The sequence below is a fragment of the Geotrypetes seraphini genome, chromosome 2 (genome assembly GCF_902459505.1).
Source record: "Geotrypetes seraphini chromosome 2, aGeoSer1.1, whole genome shotgun sequence".
Classification (NCBI taxonomy): Eukaryota; Metazoa; Chordata; class Amphibia; order Gymnophiona; family Dermophiidae; genus Geotrypetes; species Geotrypetes seraphini.
This window is the reverse complement of record NC_047085.1, coordinates 237,997,846-238,021,381: the sequence shown is the minus strand read 5'-3', so window position 1 is coordinate 238,021,381 and position 23,536 is coordinate 237,997,846. Positions and strand designations below refer to the sequence as shown.

The window sequence follows — 23,536 nt, the reverse complement described above, 5'->3', positions numbered from 1 at the left end:
AGTAAGTGCAACAGATAAGTAAACAAATAATACAATAATCAGCACTCAATACAATCAAATGATATAATAAATATATATCACTCCCCTCCCACCCACCGTTCCTGGACGTGCATAACAGAAATCAAGGGAAATATAAAATTTTGTTAATGGATCCCAAACCACCTTGAATTTATTAGTGTGTCCCAATTGTATTGAATTCATACGTTCAAATTTATAACTTTGACATAGGGTTTCCCACCAAAAATTGTATTTCCAGTTTTTCAGGATCAGCTGCATAGAAACTCCTGTCATGATTAGAAATAATCTATTCTGATTTGCATTAATTGGACTTTTTGGGCATTAATAAAGTTCTAAAAACACAACTGATGGCACCCCCCATTTCGTCCAAGACCTTAGGCTGTCAATGCTTTGGTGATTCCCATTGCACCCATTGTCCCTGACGTTCCTTCCCTCCTCTCCTCCATTCCACCTGCAGCCACTATTTTCTGTCATTGACCTGAAGAATGCTTTCTTTTCTGTCCCTGTTGATGAGGCTACTCAGCCCCTTTTTGCCTTCACCTTTCAGCAACAGCAGTATACTTGGTGTAGAATGCCCCAGGGCTATGTTGACTCCCCTGTGGTGTTCTCCATTGTCCTTCGGGCTACTCTGCAGCCATGGACGGCCCCTCATGGTTCTGTCCTCATCCAGTAGGTGGATGACCTCCTCCTATGTTCCATAACTCAGGAGACTGAACTTTTTGCCTGTTTTTTAGGGAAAAAGTTCAGTTTTAAGTATAATGTGGGGGGTTACAACCCCCCAAACCCCTCACAACGCCAGCGCGATGTCTGTTAAGTAAAATAGGGGGGTTCCCCACCAATACCCCCCGTCGGAGCCCTTTAAAATAGTGCTTTTCTTCGGCGCGCCGTCAACCTTGCGCTCAGTTGTTTGCGCGCCGTAGTCTCGCGCGATTTAGTCCCGTCATCCCTCTATGTATCATCAGAGGTGTTCATCAGCATCATATCAAGGCCCAACACAACTAGATACTTTGACAAGTTCCACCCCTCCCCGGGTGACATTCCTCCTTAAACGTGAGGCAGCTAACCAAATACACTCCTGTGACATATTACATGCCCATGGCCAGGATACAGAGTAGGCTAGTCCAGATATTAACCGAGGATAGTAAGGGCGGAGGGAAGGGGGGAAGGCAGAGCAGAAGCAGCTCTGGGATTTACAATAAATGCAGCCACCCCCATGCATGATTAGGCTTACCAGACATCCAGATTTTCCTGGACATGTCCTCCTTTTGAGGACATGTCTGGGGGTCCGGATGGCTTTTCAAAACCCGGAGGGCAGGGAGGAAGTCTACGCATGCTGGGGGGGCAGGCATAGGGCAGGGATGGGCAGAATTGGGCGAGTCTAGGTGCAGGTCTAGGGGGTCCAGATTTTCCGATTGGAAATCTGACAACCCTACGCATGATGAATCCCACAGCTACTGGTCACTGTAGAGCAGAGTTTCTCAAACTAGTCTACAGGACATACCTAGCCAGTCTTCAGGGTATCTGCAATGAATATTCATAAGAGATTTACTTAAAAAGGAGTCAGTGCAAGAAAATCTCTCATGCATATTAATTGTGGATATCCCACAAATCTAACTGGCTGGGTATGCCCTGAAGACTGGGTTGAGAAACACTACTATAGAGGAAGATCCTGTGATATTCAGGTCATTGTGGGAGCTTCACCCGATGTAGTGCACAAGTGTCTTCTGATTGGGAGACTGAGGGAGGGCTCAGCTTGCTCTTGGGTGAATTCTGTGCAAATTCTGCAAATTTGCTCAGTAGCACAGAATTCCCTGCCTCAGCAGGTTGCTTTCAACTCCTAGCTCTTAGCAATATCTGTTTTATAATTCCCTCTGAGAGAAATTACAACCCCTATTTGTCCCATTTGTCTGTTTTGATTAGATTGTAAAATCTAACAAGCAAGGATTGTCTCTTACATGTTTAATGTACAGCACTGCGTGTGTACATCTGGCAGTGCTACAGAAATGATATGTAGTAACGTGTTTCCCCGAAAATAAAACAGGGTCTTATATTAATTTGTGCTCCAAAAAATGCACTAGGGCTTATTTTGGGGGAATGTCTTATTTTTTTTTTTCCGCATACAACAATCGTCTCTCCCTTCCTCTCCTCCACACCAATTCTTCCTCTTTCTTTTTGCTCCCCCCTATGTGCAGCATCTTTCCTCGCCTCTCACCCATCCCCTTGTGCAGCAGCTCCAAGGCCTCCAAATACAGTGGCAGTGCTCTGATTGGGCTGCTTCAGGGCCTCCCGAAACAGCCCGTTCAAAGCACTGCCTCCATCGCCGCTGTTTTGGAGGCTTTGGAGTGGAGGTACAGTATGTCAGGCTCATGGTGGGAGGGTCAATGGAGTTACGCTGCACAGAGATATGGGAGGGAGGGATAGAAAAACGCTGCAGAGGGAAGGCCAGGCCGCGGCGGGGAAGGACGCGAAGCAGCCCGTTCAGAGTGCTGCTGCTGTTTTTGGAGGCCTCGGAGCTGCTGCACAAGAGGATGGGTGAGAGGCGAGGAAAGATACTGCACATAAGGGGGAGAGAAAGGAAAGAGGAAGAATTGAGATGGAGGAGAGTAAGGGAGAGATGATTGGTAAATTGGGCAGCACTAGGGTCCAGGATGGAGTCAGGGAGTGTCGGGGTGGCTTCAGGGGTTGATTTTAACTAGGGCTTATTTTCGGGGTACATCTTATTTTCGAGGAAACACGGTGGTGGTGGTAGTAGTAGATTTCACAAAATTCTGAACAGTGTGTTTTTGGCTGCTTCCCTCCCTGCACACTAGTGCTGCCCATTTTGCCAATTTGAATTGATTCACTAATTCACTTAGGTGAACTGATTCAAATTGGGTTTTTTTTTTTGTTGTTGTTTTAAATTGGGCTGCTGATTCAGTGACCAACCCTCTTCCCCACATACCTTTGGGCCTCCTAAAACAGGAGCGGCAGCACTCTGGCAACGAAAAGCCTGTTCTAAGTCTGACTCTTGCTGGCCGTCCACTGCCGCTACTGCTCCTGCTTTAGGAGGCCTGATGTCAGAGCTCACGGTGGTGGGGTTGGAGGGTGTTGGTTGGGAAGTGCTGCATAGGGGCATATTTATTTATTTAAAAAATTTATAGACCGCCTAAAACTAAGTGGTTTACAAAAGAGCATACATAAAGTAAGACAAAACGGCACGTGAAACAGAGACATCATCTGTTATTCTCTTTCCTAACTATCTATCTGTTGTACATTGCATAACCATTTGACTGTCATTTAACTATCTGTTTCTAATATATTACATGAAGGCATCAACAAATAGTTGAGTTTTTAATAATTTCTTAAAATTCACACAATCTGTGCAAAGTCACAAATTCCATGGTAGTGCATTCCACAATTTTACACCAGCTATTGAAAACACTGAGGCTTTCGTTGTCGCATAGTGTACTCCCAATTCCATAACCGCCATCAACTTCATCCCTCCCTCAGACCTTAACACTCTTCCTGGTCAATATCATTATCAAATCCTAACTCAAACACGAGTCGATGGCACCTAACCTTAAAAATCCTTTGTCCTGGATCCAATCTTGGGTGATGCTTCATCGACACAAATTTTCTGTGTGTGCAGAATTGGAAAATATATGACATATAAGGCCCATATTCAAAAACAATTATTGAATTTTTTCCTAGTGGTGTTTGACCTCCTTTTACCCCTTTTTTGCCTCTTTTTAAATGTGTATTCGGCACATTATTGCCAAGCTGTGACTTTTGCTGTAAGTTATTACAAAGGTGCGTTAGCCAGTTTAGCACATGCTAAATATACGTGTGCCCTAAATGCTAACACTCCCATTATAAGTCTATGGACACGTTATCTAAACAGTTTACAGAATTAATAAAATGGAAGTAGATAAAGAATTGGAAAGAAATAATAGGTAATACTGAGTTACATAGGGGTTTAATGAAAATACCAATATAGGAATAGCAGATTAAAAACTGCATTTCATTTTCATTACATTAATATTCCATCTATCATTATATATCTAGGCAGGTTAGAATCTAACATTTTACAATAAAAAGGACAGAACATTCAGTAACCCAGATCTACTTCATTCACTACTTAATTGTAGGGGGTTGTAAAAATCTTCATCTGATTATATGCATGCACATACATACAAGCATAAATGTACCTTAAAAGATGTGATATAATTTTTTTTAAAAAAGATTTTATGTTGAAACGATTTAAAAATGACATCTAAAATCAGATTGAATAAACTAATCTAAACAAACCAGTCTTCCCCTTTTTTTTCCAAAAGCTTAACAAATCTGACTCCATCCTCAAATTACCTATTACAGCACTCAAGATAACTCAGGGGAGGGGGAGGAAGTGACGTCATCCCAGCGCATGGCTGCCTAAATCGGGAGCTCTGTAGGGGCCGGTGAGGAAAAGTGCTTTTTCAGCTTCTAGCGCTAAAACGCGCTGATTATTAAGATCGCGGTTCGCGAGTGAAGCCATGGCGACGCGGAAGAAACTTGATAAATTTAAATACTTCGGCGATGGAGGAGAGAAAACAGCGAGTGAGACACAGGGGAGTGCAGGAGACGCGCTTAAAATGGCCGCGGGGCCGTCGGCGCCGGCAGAGCTGATTGAGGCTGGGACTCTGGCGATCTCGGGGGAGCTCAGTGAGACGGTGCACAAGTCTTTTCAAACGTGGTTCCAGGACCTGAAGGATGAAATGGTAGGAGTGAGAGTGGATGTGAAGGCTGCCCTGGCGGAGCTCCGTGCGGATGTAGGGGAGTTGGGAGCCAGAGTGATAGCCTCTGAAGAGCACGTGGAGGCTTTGTCTGCCACAGTTACTGGGGTCAAGGAATCCACAGACCATTTAACATCTGAGCTGCAGGAACTACAGGCGCAGGTGGAGGATCTGGAGAATAGGTCACGCCGGTGTAACCTGCGATTTAAGGGAATCCCGGAGGGGGAGGCATATCGTGATTGCAAGACTGTGGTGCGAGAGTTCTGCCAGAGCCTCCTAAGTGTGGATGGAGCTGAGATACCTGAGGAGATTAAACTGCAGAGAGCACATCGGAGCTTGGGTCCTGTGAGAGGTCCTGGCTATAAAGATATCATCGCTTGCTTTGCGGATTTTTCCCTCAAAGAGAAGATTTTGCAGATGGCACGGCGCCACCCGCGGTTTCGTTGGAAAGAGTTGGAAGTGGGAGTCTACCAGGACCTAGCATGGTCTACACTACAGAAGCGCAGGGCGTTCAAAGAGGTTACGCAAGTGCTGAGAGATGGTGGCCACAAATACAGGTGGCTGTTCCCCTTTGGGGTCTGGCTTACTGTCAACGGGAGGTCTCGAAAGGTGGCTACGGTCACGGAAGCCTGGATAGCTATGAAAGAGCTGGGTTGTGTGAATATCCCGGAGACGGTATCAACGCCGGCTACTGCTAGTACTTCGGGAATCCCTGGTGCTTGGTCTACAGTTCTGCGTTCTGGCAAGCGAGCAGCTAAACAGGGGACCTGATGATGAAGAGGACTTACCATCTTGACTATTCTTTAACGAGGCCACTTTGAGTGGCATAGACTGGGAGAGGTGCTGAGTGGTGTGCCATCTCCGGTCTGGATCTTGGAAAGAGACTCTGCACTTTCTAATGTTTCTCTCTCTCTTTAGCTTTACTTGCGGCTGGTTATGCGGCAATTTTTTGGTTTTGTGATGTTGACATGGGAAGCGGCTTGGGCTAGTCGCCTGGGGTACTTTTCACTTTCTAAGGGTTGGCTAGACCTTCACTGAGGGGGTCGGCTTCGGGTATGGGGGGAGGGGGGGGATGGGAGGGAGTACAAGTAAACTTCTTACTATTGGATCATGGAATGTAAACGGTTTAAACAGTCCGGGTAAGCGTAGTATAGTATATCGTGAATTGAATAGATTAAAGTGGGATATATGTATGTTGCAGGAAACCCACTTGAGGCCCAGACATGTGGGGGTCTTGCGGTCCTCTTACTTTGAGCAAGTATGGACGCATCAGAGTGGCCAGTCTGCTAAGAAGGTGGGAGGACTGGCAATTCTTATCCGAAAGGGCTTGGGTTTTACAGTTCAGGAGGTGTTTAGAGATTCTGGGGGAAGGTGTCTGGCTCTGCAGGGTGCAATACAGGGCCGTACTATCACTGTAATTAACATTTATGGTCCTAACGGAGGTCAGGCGGCCTTCTATGGTTCTCTTGCAGATGATTTAGTCAATTTTGTTAGGGGGTCTGTATATTTGGGGGGGGATTTCAATGTCACTCCAGATGTGCTGCTGGATCACTCCCGGGGAGGACTTCGATCTTCGTCCCGAGCTTCCCGCAAGGCTTTTCTTGCCCTGATGTCCTCCTTGGGCTTGATCGACAGTTGGCGCTTGCATCACCCCTCCCAGAGGTCGTATACCCATTATTCATCTGTTCATGGTTCTTATGCTAGGATTGACAGTATCTGGACTCATCGTAATCAATGGGGGGGAATCAGAACTGCTGAAATTGAAGCTATACATATCTCTGACCATGCGCCTGTCTGGATAGCTTGTGAAGGCTATTGGGATGTGGGGCATCATCGGACCTTTTGGAGGCTAAATGAATCACTGTTAAAGCATGCAGAGGTGGACAGGGAGGTGGGAGAGGCTATCGCCAATTATCTACATGACAATGATAATGGGGAGGTGGGTGACTCCATATTGTGGGATGCCCTTAAGGCTGTGATTCGTGGGGTCTTTATTAAATGGGGAGCGCGCCTTAAGCGACAGCGGGAGCGGAGAACTATATCCCTGCGGGAGACCTTGATATCTTTGGGGAAGCAACACCAGTGCTCTCCTGATCCAGAAGTGTTTGCACAGCTTTTGAGAGCGCGACATGAACTTTCTCTTATACAGATGGAAGAGATTGATTTTTATAGACTAAGATTACGCCAAACGATATATGAATACAGCAATAAAGCGGGCTCGCGACTTGCTAGATACATTAAATTGAAACAAGCTAGAACAGCTATTACCCGAATTAGGGATATAGAGGGGAAAATGCAGTGTACGGATGGGAACATTAAGAAGGTTTTTCTTTCTTACTACACCAAATTATATGGGAAAGTGGAAGGGGTACAATTGGACTCTATCAAGGCATATTTAGATAAAGTGACGTTGCCACACCTGGGAGACTCGGATATGGGATATCTTAATAGTCCTGTTTCCTTGGGGGAGGTATTGGGGGTTATCACCAGGCTGAAATTGGGAAAGTCCCCGGGTTTAGATGGGTACACTAATAGTTTTTACAAACAGTATCGGGTCCAGCTAGCTCCTTTATTGGTACGGGTTATTAATGGGGTGAGGGAGGGGAATTCACTACCGCCATCAATGGGAGACGCGGGTATCTCACTATTGCTTAAACCGGGGAGAGATTCTGCTAGTTGTGGGGCGTACCGGCCCATTTCATTATTGAACACCGATGCTAAAATTCTAGCTAAAGTTTTGGCCCTCAGGCTGGGGAAGTGCTTGCCTAGCCTGATTCATATGGATCAATCGGGGTTTATTCAGAGACGTCAGGTTGGAGACAATATCCGAAGAACGTTGCATCTTCTTTGGGAGGCGCAGCACAATTTGGACAAAGTAGCTCTCTTAGCAGTTGATGCGGAGAAAGCTTTTGATCAGGTGGGTTGGGACTTTTTATGGCAAGTCATGGAGCGGACAGGGTGTGGGGATTTCTTTCTGGCTTGGGTGCAGGCATTCTACCGGTCACCGAGGGCGACTATTAGGGTGAATGGGGACTACACAGACTTTTTTTCAATCGAACGGGGTACACGTCAGGGGTGCCCTCTCTCTCCGCTTTTGTTTGCACTGTCTATTGAACCCTTAGCTATCCACATACGAGAACGTCCGGACATGAGGGGTTTATGGATCGGGGCTCAGGAACATCGGCTCGCGTTATTTGCTGACGATGTTTTGTTATATGTGCGGGACCCTGAACTTTCCCTACCTATCTTGTTAGACATTTTTGCTGAATTTGGTTTGGTGTCCGGCTTTACGGTTAATCTGGATAAGTCGGAATTGTTGGGGATCACCTTGACTGCAGATGAAGAGAGGGGACTGTCGGGGAGATTCCCGTTTCGTTGGGCTTCTGGGGCGCTGAAATATTTGGGGATCTATATCTCTCGGGATTTGTCTCAGCTGTACACTTTGAATTATACCCCCATTATTAGACAAATCAAAGTGGACTTGCAGAGGTGGTCTGGGCTGTGGTTGTCTTGGTGGGGACGGATAGCGGTTATTAAAATGAATATTTTGCCTCGCTTATTATTTCTTTTTCAAACACTGCCTATACCGCTCCCGACTGTGGTGTTGAAAGAACTTCATGCTCTGTTCTTCCGGTTTATCTGGAAGGGGAAACCGCCTCGGATCTCTCGTCAGTGTCTGTGGCTGCCCCGTGAGTCTGGGGGACGAGCACTTCCCAATTTGTTCTGGTATTATAGGGCTGCACAATTACGAATTTTGTTGGATTGGGATATAGCGGAACAAAAGAGTGTAGTACAATTGGAACAGCAATTAATGGGTACCCGGGTTTTACGAACCCTGATTTGGTCCTCTTTACCTGCACGGGTGGTTTTTAGAACTTTGAGAAACCCTATTTTGACACACCTTTTGCGGATATGGTGGGAGACGCGGAAGAAATGGGGAGCAGGGCTGGTGCCTTCGCTGCTGGGGGCGTTGGGGGACGAACCATCTTTTCCGGCGGGTGGGGAGAGTTCGGTTTTTCAGCGCTGGGAGCGTCAGGGACTCCGGACGTTCTCGGATGTCCTTCATAGGGGGATCCTGGTGTCCTTTGAGGCTTTTCAGAAGAGTGCAGCTTTACCTAAGGGGGATTTTTTAGCTTACTCCCAAACCCGACATTTTATTCAAACACAGGGCTGGTCTGGGGATTCGATTAAGACAAGGGCTCCCTTGGAACATCTGTGGCTTACACTTCGTAACCTGCCCAAACCCATTTCAGTTCTCTATCAATACTTTCGGGGCTCAGTTGTCTTTCACCCTAAATACAAAGGGCTTTGGGAACGGGACCTGGGGCGTTCTTTCTCGGAGAGGGAATGGACTCAACTATGTCTTGAGGTGGGTAAGGCATCCTCTTGTGTTCTTATACAGGAGAATGCCTACAAGGTGTTTACCAGGTGGTATTATACCCCAGCTAGGTTACATAAAATGTTTCCGAGTTCCTCTGCAATGTGTTGGAGATGTGGGGGGGGCAGTTGGCACCTTTTTGCATATTTGGTGGGACTGTCTTCCTTTACAAATCTTCTGGAAACATGTTGTTGGCTGTTTATCCCAATTGGTGCAAGTTGTGATCCCGTTGGTGCCAGTGGAATGTTTACTAGGCTTACATAATGTGGGTGAACACACTTGGCAAACTAAGCTCCGCAGGTGGGGATTGGCTGCAGCTAAATGTTTAATTGCTAAATCCTGGAAAAGATCTGAGGCACCTGTTATGTTAGAATGGTATTTGCAGTTTCATCAATTGTGTACCATGGAACTTTCAATTGCTAAACGTCATGGACACTACCTTTCATCTATCCGAACTTGGACTGTTATTATGGACAAGATTGATACTTTGGTTTAAGTTTACTGGGGCTGGGGGTTTGGGGGGATTGTTGTTGTAGGGATAACTTCCTGAAGGAACAACAGGGAGGTGTCCACTCTGTATATTTCAGTTTACTTGGGAGGGGTGGGGGGATTTGTGATTCATTGCAGGGGATATCTGGTTGGCAATGATGTTTTCTTCTTGCTGTATTGTGAATTCAGAGCCTGTTGTCTTTTGTTCAATACTATGGAGTGCTTGAGCCTGGATATCCTTATTTTGCTTGTATAATACAAAACTTTTAATAAAGATTTTCAAGTTAAAAAAAAAAAAAAAGATAACTCAGGGGAAGATTCTCAAAACTAAAATGTGCCTTTAACATGCTCGCTAAATCAGTTCCAGACGGTTTAGTGTACATATATTTTAGCAGCAGATTATCAAAATGGCTTACCATGTTTTTTTTTTGTTTCCTACCAGTCTCCGATACTACCATGCAAATGTAGTACAACGAGGTCATTAATATTAAAATGAGTATTACGAGTGATTCTCTAATATTGCCTCATTGTGTCACATTTGCAGCCAAAATTTGCCGACAGGTTTGAACTGTCATAGCCTTACTTTCTGATCAGTGCCTAAGTGCTGATTTGCATCTGGCACTGACAGGAAAGTAAGGTTTGACAGCTCAGACCCCCCCAACGCAAATTTTTAAAAAACCAACCAAACTCCAAATTGAAGAGCAGCAGTAGAGATGCCCACTCTCTCCTGCTTCATCGCACAATCCACCGACACTACTACCCACACCCGACCCCACAGCAGGAGAGATGCCCACTCCCCTCCCACTGTCACCCAAGCGCCCCCTCCCAACTTCCTGCCCCCCGCCCCTCCCTACCTTATTCACAAAGTCTAGCTGGAAGGACGCCTACCCGCTCTGGCTGGCAGGCCCGCCTCTTACAAAATGGTGGGTCTTCCCCTCCTGGGATGCGCTGGAGAGGGGCCTAAGTCTCTGATTGGCCCAGGAACATAATGGTAATGGATCATTAGAGAGTGGACATGTTTATGTCTAATACCATCAAGAGATAGGTTATTTAGCTTTAATTGATCATTTGAAAGAAGACTTCCCAGAGAAAGAAAATGACAAAATCAATGTGAATGGCAAAGGCACAAAACCATTAATAATACTGAATATTAACATGCATAATTTAAACAGTGTTCATGCTTCTAAATGCAGTTGTCTCAATAATGGAGTTGCTCTTTCCCATAGATGAAGTATTCTGCAGCTTCCTACATAACATCCTTGAATAACCAACATAAAATGAATTACAATAGCTCAATTTGCTAATTATTAAGGTGTGGACTATTAAACTGAACTGGGTAAAAGAAGCATTTTCATATTCTGTGAAATTGCCTCAGCTTCCAGACAATCTGCTTGGTCTGGTGTGCAATATGATATTCAAAATTCAACGTATGATCAGAGGAAATGCCAAGAACCATGTTTCATTTTTCAAGTGCATGTTCCTAGCCAGGTAACTTTTTTGTTTTTTCAGCATTTAGCTTAAGATGATTTCGTGACAATAATTCAAAAGCATCCATACAAACCTAGACATCCCATGTTGAATTTGTTTTACGCTTGACAGGTATGAGCAGAATAATTTCTGTGTATGTTTAGTAGTTTACCTCCAGATTAACCAGAAATGTATTGACAGAGTTCATAACAACATTGAATTGAACTGGGAATAAAGGAGACCCACGAGGGAGTCCATTTTCAGCCCTCTACAAATTTGATCATAAATTTAGATATATAGATTCTATTTACCCCAAACCCCCTTAGCCAAGCAAATACTCTTCCAGCTATATCTACAGTATTTCACATAGCATATTTAACAAGATGGAATAGTCTGATGTCAAAGGCTGCCAAAAGATCAAATTGTAGGACAATAGCTTGTTGTCTTAACATAGTAAATGATAGCAGATAAAGACTTGAATGGTTCATCAAGAATGCCCAAGATGCACTGGGACGGGGAAGGGCTACCATTTTGAAGAGGTCATGCTCATCAGAAACCATATCTGGGAACATGAACAGCTGAAAAGAGGTTTCAGCAAAGAGGGCACATATAGTAAATGGACGTGAAGGAAAATGTGAATACAATAAGGACAGAAATTAAAGAGCTAGAGAGAGATTGAGTCAGTGCTAAAGTCAGGAAGCACACGAGGCGATGCTTTGAAGTCTGCCTGGTGTTTCTGCTGTCAATCAGTATAAGTGGAATGCTAATCTGTACACTTGTTTTTCAGATTTCTCCTGAGCTGTTTCTGAGCTGAGTGTATTTAAAGTTTGTTTGTTTGTTTATTGTCTGTTTCAATTTTTTTCAGCAGGGAGGTGATGGACTCTAAGCCACACTGCAGGCCAAGGCTCAGCCAGAGCATTGCAAATTCCTGGTCTAGCTGCACATTGTTTCTGCAAGAGCTCTCTCTCTTCAAACAGCAGAACCCTTGCAAGGTAGGTGGCAAAAGCCAGCCGTTCTCCTGTCCTGCTGCGTTCAGAGTTTCAAACATGTAAAATTGAAGCACACCACAGCACTATTTTTAAACATGGGTATTCTGCCTGTGTGTTTTTGTTCTCAGCAGATTAAGATATCAAAATGAAATTAGTGTCTAATCAGGGGTCCTCATAATGAAAGGATTGTCTCCTGTTGCATGTGTCTGATGCGAGTTGAGAGAAGTAGGCAGGCGTGGTCATGCTATATAGTTTCATTGAGATGCTGGATTTTCTGTTTTACACACAGGTTTAGCAATGAGATAGGCCAGTGGTTCTCAGAACTGTACTGGAGGAACACCTGCCAATTGGGTTTTTAGGATATCCCTAATGAATATGTATACTCTTCCAATAGAAGCTATTAATAACTATAAATATATATTTATACAAATAATTTTTTAATTTGTATCATAATAGTAATAGAGTCTCAATCAGATGTTTTGTCCTTATAATACCAGTCAAACTTGGGATCACATATGCTTCATGAACACCTCTACTCCCAAGTAATAATAATATTTTAATTTTTAGTTTTTAATTCTTCTCACTGGCAAAGGAGATACAGGGAATTCCATATGCAGGTCGAGATTACAGTATAATGTTTTGGCTTATGCAGATGATATTTTGCTTCATTTGAAAAATCCTGAATTAACTATCCCTCATTTACTGGAATTGATTGATCGTTTTGGCAAATTTTCTGGTTATAAAATAAATTGGAGTAAATCAGAGGTTCTTCCACTGAATGTACATTGTGTAAAAGGTTTATTTGATCCATTCCCATTCCTTTGGAAGGAATAGGGAATAAAATATCTGGGTATAATGATTCAAAAAACATTGGAAGATACAATGATAGTAAATGAAAAATCTTTATTGTTGAAAGTCAAAGAAATGTCATTACATCTTTCTTGGTGGGGGAGAGGCCAGACCATCAAAATAATGATCTCGTCTGTATTTTGTTATCAAATGAGTATGTTACCAGTTTACTTTCAGAGTTCTTTTTATAAAAAACTGAATGGGATTCTTATGAAATTCCTTTGGCTGGGTAAAACTTCTAGAATAGCCTTAGTATCTTTGCAAAAATCTCAATCGGCGGGAGGGGTAAATTTTCAAAATTTTTACAAATATCATCTTGCATCAGGGTATGTTTTGGATCCTTCCTGAACTCATGGATAATCTATCAGATTGGTTGATCCTGGAAAGTCATCTTATGGCCCCATTACACCTTAGCCATATTTTGAGTGTCAAGCTTCCTAGAATATACAAGGACAATATTATTTTTCATTCAACCTGGAATACATTAAAATTTATAGATGCCTTAACTCCTGTTCCAATACAACAATCTACGTGTCAATCCCTATGGTTAAACTCCAAGATACAAATTGGCGAGTCTAAAATCCTCTGGAAACATTGGTTGCAGACAGGCATTCGTACTCTAAATGATGTAATTCTGAATGGGAAAATGGTAAATTTATTACAATTACAACAATCATTTAGTATATCAAAGTCTCAAGGTTATAAATGGTTGCATTTGAAGCAAGCCATTCAGAAAGGGTTCCCTGACTGGCGCAACTTAAAAAATCAGTACAGCTTGCCGGATCTATGTTTCCAGACAGATTTTCAAGGGCATCAAGCCGCTAAGTGGTACAAATTAATATCTGAATATTTGGCTTAAGAGACATTTGGAGTATAGAAACAAAGCAGCATATTTCTGCTACACAATGGCCACGGATTTGGACTTGGAGAATGAGATGTACAGCGTCAGCATCTATGAGACAAGCTTGGTTCTTTTTGTTATATAGAATTTTTTGGACCCCAGTTCATTTGCAAAAGTTGGATAATTCAAAGTCTAATAGATGCTGGCACTGTCATCTTGAAGTAGGGACACTGGATCATCTGTTATTTTATTGTCCATTGATACTCAATTTTTGGAAATCGATTTGGGGTAAAATTAATATGGTATTAGGTGTCTCTATGTCATTGTCTTATAACGTGGTTTTATTTGGGACATTGTTGAGACCTAGGAGTCCAATCGACACATATAAAAGTAGACTTCTTCTGATTATGACGGGGGTGGCCATGTTACTGATAACTAAGAACTGATAGGTTAAACTTTTCTTTTCGGTGGGAAACACTTTGGGCTCCTTTTACTAAGGTGCGCTAGCGTTTTTAGAGCGCGCAAACCACACGCTAAACCAAAAATACTAACGCCAGCTCTATGGAGGTGTTAGCATTTAGCGCACACGCTAAAACCGCTGGCGCACCTTAGTAAAAGGAGCCCTTTGTATGAACGAATGAATGCAGAACAATTGGGAAACAATAAAAGGTTTAAAGAACTATGGGGTCCATTGGAAACATGTTTTACAAATTCATGTTCTCTGGCTTTTGTGAACTTTGATTGTTCTCGAATGTCTTTCTTGTGTATGTTCATTCTTCAATAAAAAATAATTGGAACTTAAATCCTTAATTCCTGGTTTTCTTTGATTTCTACACACATCCAGATAGGGAGGGAGGGAATAGGGTAATTTGTTTTAGTATATTGTTCAAGTACAAGTGCTGTTATATGTTATATCTGAACATATATTTGTTTGCACTTTATATAAGTTTTGCAAATTAATAAAGATTAAAAAAAAAAAAAAATTCTTCACTGTTCTTCTCAAACTTTATGGACCTCAGAAACACAACTTGCCGCTCAAATGTTTATCACAACGGTTAGCTTAACGTGTTGCCTCCTCACCAGTCCTCTTGTATATCTAATATTGGTATTAGCTTACATATTTAAAGTGCTTGAAAGTGCCTTAAAGTGCTATATTCAATTAGGTTAATCAAAAGCTTTTACTTATCTTAGTTATAATGATCGGGGGAACTCAGATCCGACATGTTTTGCATGTTTAACGCTTTATCAAGGATCGTTTCCCTAGAATAAATCAAAACTTAGGGCCTCTTTTACAAAGCTGTGCTAGCGGCTGCCCTGCACTAAGGGCCCTGAAGCCCATAGAGATTTAAAGGGCTTCGGGGCTGTTGCCACGCGGTAGCTGCTAGTGCGGCTTTGTAAAAGAGGCAGTTACTATCAAGTGCATTTAATAAATCTTATTTCCTTATAGCAGCACTCACCGCAATCAGTCCATCGCCACCTGACCAATTGTTTATAATGTGTCAAGATGGCGGCGGCTTTTTTCTCTGCCTTTTTAAACTTCCTCTAAATCAGCTGACTCTTGACGACATTGCCACAGACATCACGATTAAAGTAGGGAAGCCCATTCTAATTCTCCATTCAATCCCCCATTTTTGTTCAAGGAAATTTTAAAAACGCTCCTCCTTAAACAAAAATGGATCTATAAATTAAATTCAGTAAAGCCCGGGGGATTAGTGTTACATCTACCCCAGCACAAGAATGCACAGTTTATGGTCAGGGTCAGTGTTAAACGTACTGAGTCCCAAGGTAGAGATTTAGCAGAGGGCTCCAAAGCTAACCAGCAGTCTATATATTCAGCTTCAGGTAAACTTGGGGCCCTGGGCTAAGGGGCATGCCTTGTATGCACTGACCTAATATTAGCTCTGTTTCTGATATAGTTTTACTGTACTAGGATTTATTTACCACCCTTTTGAAGCAGTTCACCTAAGGTGATGCACATCAAAATAAAGATTCCATGATTGAGGGTGTCCCATATGATTCTAAAACTTACAAGTTAAATGCATATGCAAATGATGTGCTACTGTATCTTATGAATCCCTCTAAATCTATTCCTAAATTACTTGATGTTATAAATGAGTTTGGAATGTTTTCAGGGTATAAGATAAACGACAAAATCAGAGCGCATGCCAGCCAATGTGTTAAGTGTCAAAGATCTTTTTAAAGACTTCCCATTTAAATGGAAACAGAGGGTTTTAAATATCTGGATATACAGGTGCATTCCTCTTTGCATAAAACTATTAGAGCAAATGAAAGGAAACTAATACTTACTGTTAAAGATCTAGTAAAGAAATTAACGCCAAAATGGCTATCTTGGTGGGGTAGAATTGAAAACTGTTAGAATCACCATAGCTCCTGTAATTATGTATTATTTGAACATGATTCCTATCTACTTCTCATCATCAGTGTATAAAGATTTGGACAAGGAGATTAGTAAATTAATCTGGCAAAATAAACAGTCAAGGAGAGCCTTTAAAACTTTACAGCTTACCAGAGACCATGGAGGAGTTAATCTTCCACATTTTTATAAATACCATTGTGCTTTTATTCTATGACAAGCCATATGTTGGCTAATGCCAGAACAGTTTAGTTTACCAAGCTGGTGCACTCTGGGGCAAGATTTGTTCTATAGGAACTGAACTACCTAAAAATTTTAAATCAAACCCTATTATAAATTCCGCTCAAAAGGTGCCTATTGAGTTAGATCAACATGGACAACCCGTTTGGAAGTTCACATCTGTGTCCATTATGGGGAAGTAAGAACATTCGTATTGATAGCAAGCAATTGATGTGGAAAGAGTGGATGAAGTTGGGTATTTACACAATGAATGATGTTATGATATCTGGTAAACTCAAATCTTTTTTGGAATTACGTGATAGTCATCAAATTAAATTTACATACAGCTTTAAGTGGTTACAACTTTGTCATGCAATTGGTTGTTCAGAGATTTAACTGAAACTGTCCAAACCAAGTATTCTTTCGACATGCAAAAGTATTATGTGTCTAGGATATGAGGCATCAAATTGGTATAAAGTTCTAGTCCAAAAAGAACAACAAAGGCGAAGGATAATTGGTCTAAAAGACATATGAGCAAGTGAACTGAATACGTCGATATCTGAGGAACAGTGGAATCAAGAACAACAAAGGCGAAGGATAATTGGTCTAAAAGACATATGAGCAAGTGAACTGAATGCGTCGATATCTGAGGAACAGTGGAATCTCATACTAATTAAGCGTATTAGATGCTGTCAATCAGTTTCAATGAAACAATCATTATATTTCATGATAAGAAGGATTAATTGGACCCCTGTTAAGATGAATAAGATTAATGCTGAAAACTTTCCTTTGTGTTGGACATGCAAGAGTGAAAAAGGAACGTTGGATCATATGCTTTTTCATTGTCCAATAGTACATGCCTTTTGGCAACAGATTTGGAGTCATGTTCAAATTTTGTTATCTGTGAATATACCCTTAACATATGCAGGAGCTATATTTAACCTATTTGGTACTTCTATAGATATAAGTAAGAATAATATAAGATTAGCAGCGACATTGACAGCTGTGGCCATTCAGTCTATTTTGAGAACACGGAAAGACTCGTCTTCACTGTCATTTCAATTCTGGTGGAAAAAAGGGATAAAAAAGCAAGATTTGATAAAAGTATGGTTGCCCATTAAAGAATTTGTAGAAAGTAACAAGATTTGATTGTCATGGATGACTGGGTATGTATGTGTGTGTGTATTGGTATGCGTGGAACTACATTCTCTATATGTAGGAAAAGGGTGGGATGGGTTATGTTTAAGATACAAGTGTATCCCTTGCTTATGTTAAGAATATCAAATGTTTTGAGATATATATTCTTCTGTCTAGATGTTTTGTTATAAAAAGCTTTTCAATAAAAATTTTTGAACAATAAAATAAATCTGTATATAAGCAATAGCAATACATACAGTAGATTCTTTGTTAAGCGGAACTCAAACAACCAGAGCTCTCAAGCAACCAGCAAAAAAAAAAAAAAAAATCAAAGAAATACTGTAATACTTTAAATTAAAATAAAATCAATTTCTGGCAGAAATTTAAGTGTAAACTTGGCATGCCACACCTGAGTATGCCCACGCTTTGCCTACCATATGTCCAGTAGTATGTCTGGAACAGTTTATGGTGCAGCATAGTATGGGGTATAGCAGGGATCTCAAAGTCCCTCCTTGAGGGCCGCAATCCAGTCGAGTTTTCAAGATTTCCCCAATGAATATGCATTGAAAGCAGTGCATGCACATAGATCTCATGCATATTCATTGGGGAAATCCTGAAAACCCGACTGGATTGCGGCCCTCAAGGAGGGACTTTGAGACCCCTGCGGTATAGTATTAGTAAGGCCTATTTTCAACAGTAACTCTCAAGCAACCAGAAACTACATTTATCCGGCATCTATCAATCCCCATGGGTGCCGGTTAACTGAGAGTCGACTGTAGTTTACAAAGTCAACATGTGCATAGTAAAACATAGACCAAGGGTTCTTAGCTCAGTCTTCAGGACACATCTGGCCACCTAAGTTTTCAGGATATCCACAGCAAATATGCAAGAGATTAATTTGCATACAAGGGAAACGATGCATATAAATTTCTCATGCTTATTCAATGTGGATAGTATGAAAAGTTGACTGATCTGATATGTCCTGAAAACTTGGTAGAGAACCCCTGATCAAGACAGATGAGAGAGTCACAGGAGGTCGATTAGTCACCCCTATTTTCTAAGGAAAGATTGCACATGGAGCAAGAGAGGTGCATGGACATAATTTCAGTTTGGGTAGGAGTGCGTATGCAAAGTCTTGTTACAGTACTGTATTTGCAGCCGGTGTTGGTCCTTGTGTGGGTGAGATTAGCTATGTAGCTGTTTTGTTGTTTTTTTTTTCCATTAAAGGCTTGGAAGACGAGCTGCACTTTCACCTGCTTCCTGAAGTAGAGATAGGGAATAGATGACTACAGTTAATAAGCCTTAGGGAATAGATGACATTAGCAAGGTCACATGTTTCAGCAGAGTGTTGTCAGTTAATAGGTGCACTTGAGGTGGATTCCTGATCTTTGAGAGACTGTACCCCACCTGCAATTTCCATGTTTTCCCTGTGAATCACTCCATAGTAGAATAACCTGCATCTGAAAAGCCAGAACAATTAAGCGCTGGTTCATGCAGTCGCTTTACAATGCCACACATTATTAGAGATGTAGCAACGTCTGCCACTTAGTCTGCAAGTAAACAGTCCCAGCCACTCTTCAGAATGTGCCTTATTAATGAAAAGATCCTATTTCTATCTAATTCACCGAGGAAGAACGTCATTTAGAAAGCTTGTACCAGAGGTGGTGTTGGACGCAGTACCCCAGGGAGGCTTAGGAGATGACTATGCATTATTATTTTAAGAATCTTGCTGTAAAGTAACTCCACCATCACATGCTGTAAAAGACAGATTTAGAAAACCAGTCCCTTTGTTTTGTTGCTGTTTTCAATATGGCAGTTACTTCAGTAGAGGAAAGCGATTATTGTGTGGCTCCGCTTGAATAAACAGAAATGAAGGCCAGACATCAAGTTATAGGTGACATCTTTATTTCTGTTGTTGTTAAGTTGACATTAAGTTAATCCAATGCAAAGCTACCACCTGTCCTCTAACTTATTGGTTGCCCTTTATGTCTCTGTAAAATGATGCTTCTCACTGATTAAAATTGATATACGATTACTTCTGTCACTCGGGGAATGTGGCTTCAGGTGTGGAGGAGCTGCAGAGACGTCTGTAAGGGAATGTGGCTTCAAGTGGTGGAAGGGCTGCAGAGATATCGCTGGGGGAATGTGGCTTTAAGCATGCGATTTTTCCAATTTTGCACTATTTTGTGGGTATGTCCGTTTGAGATTTAAGCTGTGCACGTGAGGTTGAGCACAAATATATAATCTCCTGAGGAAGCTAGATGTGCCCAGCGCTGTTCATTGAGCATTCAAGATACGGTCCCTTCTCAGAATAGCTTACAATCGAATCAACAGAAAAACATGACAAGTAGGGGGTTGGGGAGTTCATCAGGCATGAATGCCCTACAGTGGAGATTAGGAGTTAAAAGCAACCTCGAAGCCTGGATTTGAATACAGACAAGGACGGAGCTTAGCTTAGTGATTCAGGGACTCTGTTCCAAGATTATGGCACAGCAAGAGAGAATGAACGGAGTCTGGAGTTCGCAAATGTAGACAGTGATGTACTAAGGAGGGATGGATTGCCCTAGAGGCTGTCTTCACGGTGGGAGGGGGGTCAGCGCCTCTCCTCCTGTCTGCCCCCCAGCATACCTCTTTAAATGTTCACCAGTGTGAGCAGCATAAGAACATAAGAATAGCCTTACTTGGTTAGACCATCAAACCCAGTATCCCGTTCTCATGGGGCCAATCTAGTACCTGGCCAACACCCAAAAAGTAGCAACATTCCATGCTACCGATCTAGGGCAAGCAGAGGCTTCCCCCATGTCTTAATAACATCTTCCACTTGTTGCTCACGTTGTCACTTCCTGATCACGGAACCAGGACATCACGTCAGAAGGGAGCTGGGGGAGAAGGGGGAGAGCACTCAAGCAGTGGGGAAGAGTGGAGGGGAAGGCACATGGCACTGTGATGCTGGACGCCACCCTCCCTTGCTATGCAACTGGTGGAATACAAGTCATAAGGGGAGAGAGGTGGTTATGAGGCAGACCTGTGAGAAACAAGTTGCAGTAGTTGAGGCAAGAGGTGATAAGAGCATAGATACGAGTTTTGGTGGTGTGCTCCAAGAGGAGGGGTTAGATTTTGCTGATATTATAGAGAAAGAAGTGACAGGTTTTGGACCTAAGGTGTTCCTCCTGTAATTGCATAGGAAGACAAATCTGGCATCCTGCCACATAATACACACTTTGTTCAGTGCTTTAGTACAGGTGTAATCTATCTTAATAAGGGGACCCTTGCCTCTTCAACTTGTATATTTCTGATATTCTAATAGTGCAGAAAAAAGGTATTAGAACCATCTTGTGAATTACTGCTTTGTGTTTGCTGCTGCAAGAGTTTTTGAGAAAGTAAAATCTCAGTGCTGTGCTTAGTGAATATGCTTATTCAGAAGATTCTGACAATCCACTGTCACTTTAAAAATGCAGTTTCTCAGGGGTATGTCAGGAGGAACTGTGGAGGTGTAGCAGCTTCTAGCTCAGGTGGAACATGAATTGGATTGTGGCAGCATGATTCCTGTTGATTAAAAAAAATAAGAATTATTTATTTTATTTAAAACATTTCAATACTGTTTTATTCCAAAACGGTTTACAATTAAACAGAGTGCCAGCTGAAAATTTCTATTTTAGGATGCTGGCCAATAGAAGTCAGGAAATAGTTTCAGTAGACCAGTCTAACTAATGCATAAGTCCCTTGAAAAGATATAGAGTGTATATGTATAGGTGGTGTTAATCCAGTCTACCAAAAAACATATGTAGTGTAGCGGTTTGGATATAAAATTTGTTAAAGACAGGCGGCGGAAAGCTTCCGTCGTAAAAACGCTGATGAGCCCCTCTGGTTGGACCAGGCGCCCAGGGCCCGCCATTCGGAGGATGGCAAGCCTGGCAGGGTGGATGGGCTTGGGACCCGTCCATCCGGCTAATGTAATGTAAGTGCAGAGGGGGTGAGGGGGGTGCCGGGGGGGGGGGCATTCAGGGGTTTGGGGGGGCGGATGTGTGGGGGATCCCTCCTGCCTGTATTTTAGGGGGGGGTCGCTGTGGGCAGGAGGGCCTGGGATCCCTCCTGCCTGTATTTTAAGGGGGGGTGGGAAGGTTGTGGGGCTTGCGCCTCAGCAGGAGGGTTTGGGTTCCCTCCTGCCGGTATTGTGTCGGGGTTCGGGGGTGGAGGGGTGGATCACAATCGCAACAGGAGATATTGGGCATCTCTCCTGCCGCAATTCATGGCAGTTCGTGGGGGATCGCTATTGCAGCAGGGGATATGAGACATCTTTCCTGCCGCGATCGTTGCGGGGGTGGAGGGTAGGGAGGGTGGATTCTGTAACCGGTGTTGTTTTTGACAGACGCCGGTTACAGAATCTAGCTTTTAGGCGAAGGACTGGCCCCTCCTTCGCCTAAAAGGTCTTGTTTTGGGCATTTGAGACTTAGGCTATTTTTTGGGTTGATAATGTGTTCTAAGGTTAGACGTAGTGTTGGTCTGGGCATTTAAACTGCTGAATGTAGAGGTAGGCCATTCTCAAAAAAAAACTCATTTTGAACGTTTTTTTGAGAATGGACATTTTTCTTGCTGCTACTTTCAGCGTTTAGGGCCTTAGGCCAAAAGGGGACTTAGACAGTTTTTTAAAAATTATGTCCCTCTAAGTTTTCTTAATTGCCTATGCCACAAAAGTATCATTCCCCTCAAACTTTGCTTTTGTGGCCAGGATATTGATATTTTGAAATTTACCTTTTTTGCAGAACATTCCAGATTGATTTCAAGCTGAGTAAACGTAGGGACCTTTTTACTAAGGCACCTTAGGATAATGCCATGCAGCAAACAATACTACAGGCATGCCACACTTGCTACTGTGGTAAAAAATTTACTGCATGGCAATTCAGTCAGTAAAACTTACCATGGCTGTGGGTGGAGATGGGTGGAGGAAGGGGCATGTGGTGGGTGTGCATTCCTACAATGCTATGGTAAAGGCACACGGTGCTTCTTACTACTGGGTTGGTGCAGGAGCTTTTCCCACCTTCAAAAAGGCGCATGTGGGTGGAAACCTGCCTCTCTGCAGACACACCAACGAACCATGCTTTTTTGACCCAAGTTTATTTATACTTGATATACTGTCTATCAAAGAATACTTAGACGATTTACAATATTAAATTTAAAAGAAAAAAATGTAATTCAAAATAAAAGTAAAGGGGAATGTTTCATGATTAAAGAGGATAGACAAGGTACACTGAAACGATGGGAATCAGAGGGAAGGATGGTGAAAAATACATTGAGGTAAAAAAAAAAAATTAAAAGGGAGGTAGTAGGCCAAAATAGGTGGTAGACGCCTGCAGTGCTAATTTTGGCCTTAGGCCTTAGTAAAAGGGCTCCTTAGAGTAACTTCAGGAACTTTCTAGAACTTTCCATCTATATAAACAGTACAGTATAGCTTTAGAGATCTTAAGCACACCAGCTCAGTTAAGTTCCAACTGCCTTAAGTGGTAATATATTTGCATTGTTTTAGATGGCATCAAGAGGCTGCAAACATCTGGCAGATTCATTTTTCTATGTATGTGGGCAATTTATCAAGACAAGAGGGGAAAAGTACTCTATAGAAGCATCTGCTAAGATGTGTGATGCCTACAAGGCATATTTCGGCATGTCTGTTAGGGATCAAGACAAACCTTGGGCACCTCACTTCACAGAGAGCCATGAAGTTTGCTATTCCAAGAATTTGGTGGGAACCCACTGACCACTCAAGCAACTGCTACTTCTGCATGAAGGACTCTTCCAAATATCAAACTGGCAAGCATGCATCTGCAATCATATATCCGGACATTCCTTCATCCATTACCCCAGTACCACATTGCCTGAGTTCCCCATACCCACTACCCCAGAGAGAAAGAGAACTGCTGTTTTTAGAATAGAGCAACGTCCGAGAGTGAAGGAGATGTTGTAGATCCATTTTACAATATCAGTGGTACAGCTGATGAGAGAAACCCATACTATCCAAACCAAAAGACC

At 42.5% G+C, this 23,536-nt stretch overlaps 1 protein-coding gene across 5 annotated transcripts in view; it reads left to right on the top strand.

Moving 5' to 3' along the window:
• Positions 1-23,536, top strand: part of RETREG1 (reticulophagy regulator 1) — a 131,217-nt gene that overhangs the window by 65,696 nt on the left and 41,985 nt on the right. For 3 of the 5 annotated variants that reach the window (XM_033935244.1, XM_033935243.1, XM_033935241.1), the window contains exon 2: positions 11,972-12,095. In XM_033935244.1, coding sequence (XP_033791135.1) covers positions 11,979-12,095 — 117 coding nt within the window. In that variant the 5' untranslated portion in view covers positions 11,972-11,978. Of the gene's footprint in view, positions 1-11,968; positions 12,096-23,536 lie in introns of all 5 variants that reach the window. The other 2 variants (XM_033935242.1, XM_033935240.1) reach the window with 1 other exon arrangement.